General features: G+C 44.5%; 1 protein-coding gene across 1 annotated transcript in view; it reads right to left on the reverse strand.

Moving 5' to 3' along the window:
* Positions 1-4,086, reverse strand: part of LOC119413100 (SEC14-like protein 2) — a 36,381-nt gene that overhangs the window by 15,423 nt on the left and 16,872 nt on the right. The window contains exons 6-8 of the mRNA XM_037680111.1: positions 664-759; positions 530-590; positions 304-387 (exon numbers count right to left, since the gene is read on the reverse strand). Coding sequence (XP_037536039.1) covers positions 304-387; positions 530-590; positions 664-759 — 241 coding nt within the window. The remainder of the gene's footprint in view (positions 1-303; positions 388-529; positions 591-663; positions 760-4,086) is intronic.

Consider the following 4,086-nt stretch of genomic DNA (forward strand, 5'->3'; position numbering starts at 1 on the left):
CATCCATCCAACTAACCATCATCCATCCAACTAACCATCATCCATCCATCCAACAAACCATCATCCATCCAACTAACCATCATCCATCCAACTAACCATCATCCATCCATCTTATTTATTTTAGCTAATTCTTTGCTAAATTTAGCATCTTTTGTGCTACTTTTAGCTTTAGCATTAGTTTAGCTGATTTTAGCCTCTGCTGTTTGTTTGAAGCCCAACAGCTGAGTTTTAGCTTCTTTCAGACCTCAGTTTTACTCTGCAGCTTTGCGGCGTTAGCTCTTTTGTGAAGCCGGACGGTCTCACCTCCCAGAATGTGGATCTTCTGTCGTGTGATCTCACTCAGCAAGTGCTTGACGAGGTTGAAGGCCACAGGGAAGAGCTTAGGAGCTGAGGGAGACACCAACAGCTTTGATCAGGTAAACCTCACTATTCAAATTAGCTTTATAAAAACTAACAGCTCCAATAAAAGATGAAAACACCAAGCGAGCTCGATTTCTCATTTCTTCTTGATGTCATCGAGCAGTTTCACCTTTAATGACAAACAGCCTCTTCAGGCCTTCTGGGTAGTTATCTTCGAACATTTGGAGGATCTGTCGTGAAGCAGAGAGCGTTCAGGACGCTTGCTGTTGTCATGGTTCTGTTCAACGTGTTTAGCTCTTTTACCTCGCTGTAGGTTTCTATAGCAGGCTTCCATAAGTGCTTCAGTCCCAGACCTTCAACATCGTAGATCATAGTGATGGACTCGATATTCCTGCCCAGCTGGACGAAAAGGACAGAAAACACAAAACTTAGCCTGAAAATAAACAGCGGGACGTACTGCATAACTGTATACTGTTGAAACTGGTTCCTAGAGGTCAACTAACGGGACACATCTTGAGATTGTATTAGCTTTGAGACAAAAAAGTAAAGAAGCTCCAACATTTGACGTATTTGTTGGACTGAAGTGAGCCGGCGTGCTTCTGTTCAGCATTTTCAAGGATTCCAGGATGTTTTATCGTCTTACCGGCTCACATTGTCATGTTTGTGGTACGAAATGCAGACTCAGGTCCCAGATCAAGAAGCCTAACAATTAACAAATAAAAAAATACAAAAGAGTATAAATAAATATAATAAAGTTAAACATGTAAGATGAAGCTGGATTAGTGCAGCTCGAGTTCTTCAGACTGACAGCTGCAAGGAAGAAACTGTTTCCGAGCCTGGTTCTTGCTCTGAATGCTCCTCAGCCGCCTGCTTGAGGGGAGGGGCTAGAACAGACTGTGTGCAGGATGAGCGGAGTCCTTCATGATGCGGTGCGCCCTCCCCCTGCATCGGGAAGTGTAGAGGTCCGAGGTGGTGGGAAGGCTGCTCCCCACAGTCTTCTGTGCAGTCTTCACCACCCACTGCAGAGCCATCTTCTCAGCAGCAGTGCTGCTGCCGTGCCACACGTGATGCAGATGCAGAAAACGTTCTCCACCACACAGTGATAGAAGCTCCTCAGAACAGAGCTCCCAAGTCCAGCTCTCTTCAGCTTCCTGAGGAAGTAGAGATGCTGGTGGACCTTCTTGACCAGACAGGAAGTGTTGGCTTTCCAGGTGAGGTCACTGGATGCACCCCCAGGTACCTGTACCAGGAGACCACCTCCATAGCTGCTCCTCCGATGTGTAAGAGATGAAGAGAATCCTTGTCCCTTCTGAAATCCACCACCATCTCTTTGGTCTTCTTCACATTGATGCAGAGATTATTGTCTGCGCACCACTGCACCAGGTGTTCCACCTTCTCTCTGTATTTGGACTCATTGTTGGTGATGTGTCCCACTCCTGCTGTGTCGTCTACAAACTTCACCATATTTTTTTCATTTAGCCTTTATTTATACAGGTTAGTCTCATTGAGCCACGAGAACTCATTTTTTCAAGAGAGACCTGTTTAGGGAGCACATGGTGGGGGTTAAGGGCCTTGCTCATGGGCCCAGAGTGGGGCGAATGAGGGTGGGGGCAAGTGTGGGTGTTTCACCTACCCCACCCACAATTTTGATGTTGTCGGGGCCGGGGCGTGAACCGGCGATCTTCGGATCACAAGCCCACCTCTCTAACCTCTGCGCCACCACTCCCCCAGCTGAGGTGTCCAGCCGAGCAGTCATATGTCAGCAGAGTGAACAGGAGGGGGCTCAGCACACAGCCCTGGGGTGAGCCAGTGCTGAGGGTGATGGAGAAGGAGACAACATTGTGGATCCTGAGTCTTAGGTCTGTTGGTCAGGAAGTCCAGTTCTCCTGTGTGGTACTCAGTCCAAGAAAGGAGATCTTCTGCACCACCAGGGTCTGTGGGATGATGGTGTTGAAGGCCGAGGAGAAATCCAGAAAGAGCAGACGGATGTAACAATTTCTGTTCTCCAGGTGTGTGAGGGTTGTGTGGACCACCGATGTGATGGCGTCAGCAGAGGAGCGGTTCCTCCTGTAGACGTACTGATGTGGGTCCACAGTGACGTCGATGGAGTCCTTGATGTAATTTTATGTTTAATAATTGTGTGATGCATTTTATCTGGTATCTCGTGCAAACTGTGCACCAAATCAAGAAGACTGATCAGGAACAGAGAGGTGTGACATCGAAACAATTCTCAACAAAAATGCTGAACAATAAATAAAGATGGAGATTTTATGTGAACAGGTGAGAAGCTCAAAGCATCAGGAAATCACCGTTCAAAGTGTCAACGTGTCACAGGAAGTTGGACTGAAATGCTGTTCTGAAGATCTTTTACACACTCGTGTTCAGTCTGATGATTGTTACAGATTGGACATCCACTTGATGATGTCACTAATGTGTCTAAAATATTTAAATGTTTTGCAACGATCTGTCCGTACTCCACGACTCTTTCTGATGCGTGCACAAACTACACACTGAAACGTGGGAATTCTTTCGTTTCGCTCACTGTGTTGTGGTTTTCTCTTAAATCGCCCCAGAATACAGGGTGAGCAGCCAAGCTTCCACAGATGACCTTTTAGCAGATGTTCCTCCTTAAAACAGGAAGTGAGGTGTGTTGAAACAATCATGTCTCGTACATAATCCACTGTGGACACAAAGATTCACTTGTCATCAGAGCCTCCTGCTGCTCTAAAGCCTCCAGTATACTCGGGTGGACCTCAGTCCGCGGAGGTCCGTGCGTACTGGAATAGAATCGAAATGGACGCCCGCAGGGTAGGGGTGTAAATCACCAGCTTTACCACGATACAATATTATATTGATCAGTTTGTATGACGATATGATTTTTCTCGATATCAAAAAGTCTGTCACGATACGATTTCGATTCTTTTCGATTCACAAGTCTGCCATCGATATATTGAGATATCAAATGCCCATCTCATTTACATATAAATACATTTAAAAAAACAATTCAAATATGATTTAACCATTTTATTTCTGTTATTACAGGCACCAGGCATTTAAAATAATAATAATAATAATTTTTCTTAATTAATGAAAAACTAAAAATAATGACCTGTTCATTATAGTCTCACATTTGTCATGTTTAAGTGCATTTTTTAAACCAGTTAAATTAAAAGTGCCCTGATGACCTTTCAGTTATAAAGAAACTAAAACAGATATTGAGTTTACAAAACATGACTATCAACGCCGTGTTTCTTCTTCAGGTGAACAGACAAGTTTGTTGTTTCCTGAGTATTTTAACTCACACTGGCACCTGCTGCATACGACACGAGTATTTTAACTCATACTGGCACCTGTTGCATACGACACGAGTATTTTAACTCACACTGGCACCTGTTGCACTCGACACAAGTATTTAACTCACACTGGCATCTGCTGCATACGACATAAGTATTTAACTCACACTGGCACCTGTTGCATACGGCACAAGTATTTTAACTCACACTGGCACCTGCTGCATACAACACAAGTATTTTAACTCACACTGGCACCTGTTGCATACGACAAGTATTTTAACTCACACTGGCACCTGTTGCATTTGACACAAGTATTTTAACTCACACTGGCACCTGCTGCATACGACACAAGTATTTTAACTCACACTGGCACCTGCTGCATACAACACAAGTATTTTAACTCACACTGGCACCTGCTGCATACAACACAAGT

The sequence above is a fragment of the Nematolebias whitei genome, chromosome 8 (assembly GCF_014905685.2).
Source record: "Nematolebias whitei isolate Nwh7 chromosome 8, NemWhi1, whole genome shotgun sequence".
Taxonomy (NCBI): Eukaryota; Metazoa; Chordata; class Actinopteri; order Cyprinodontiformes; family Rivulidae; genus Nematolebias; species Nematolebias whitei.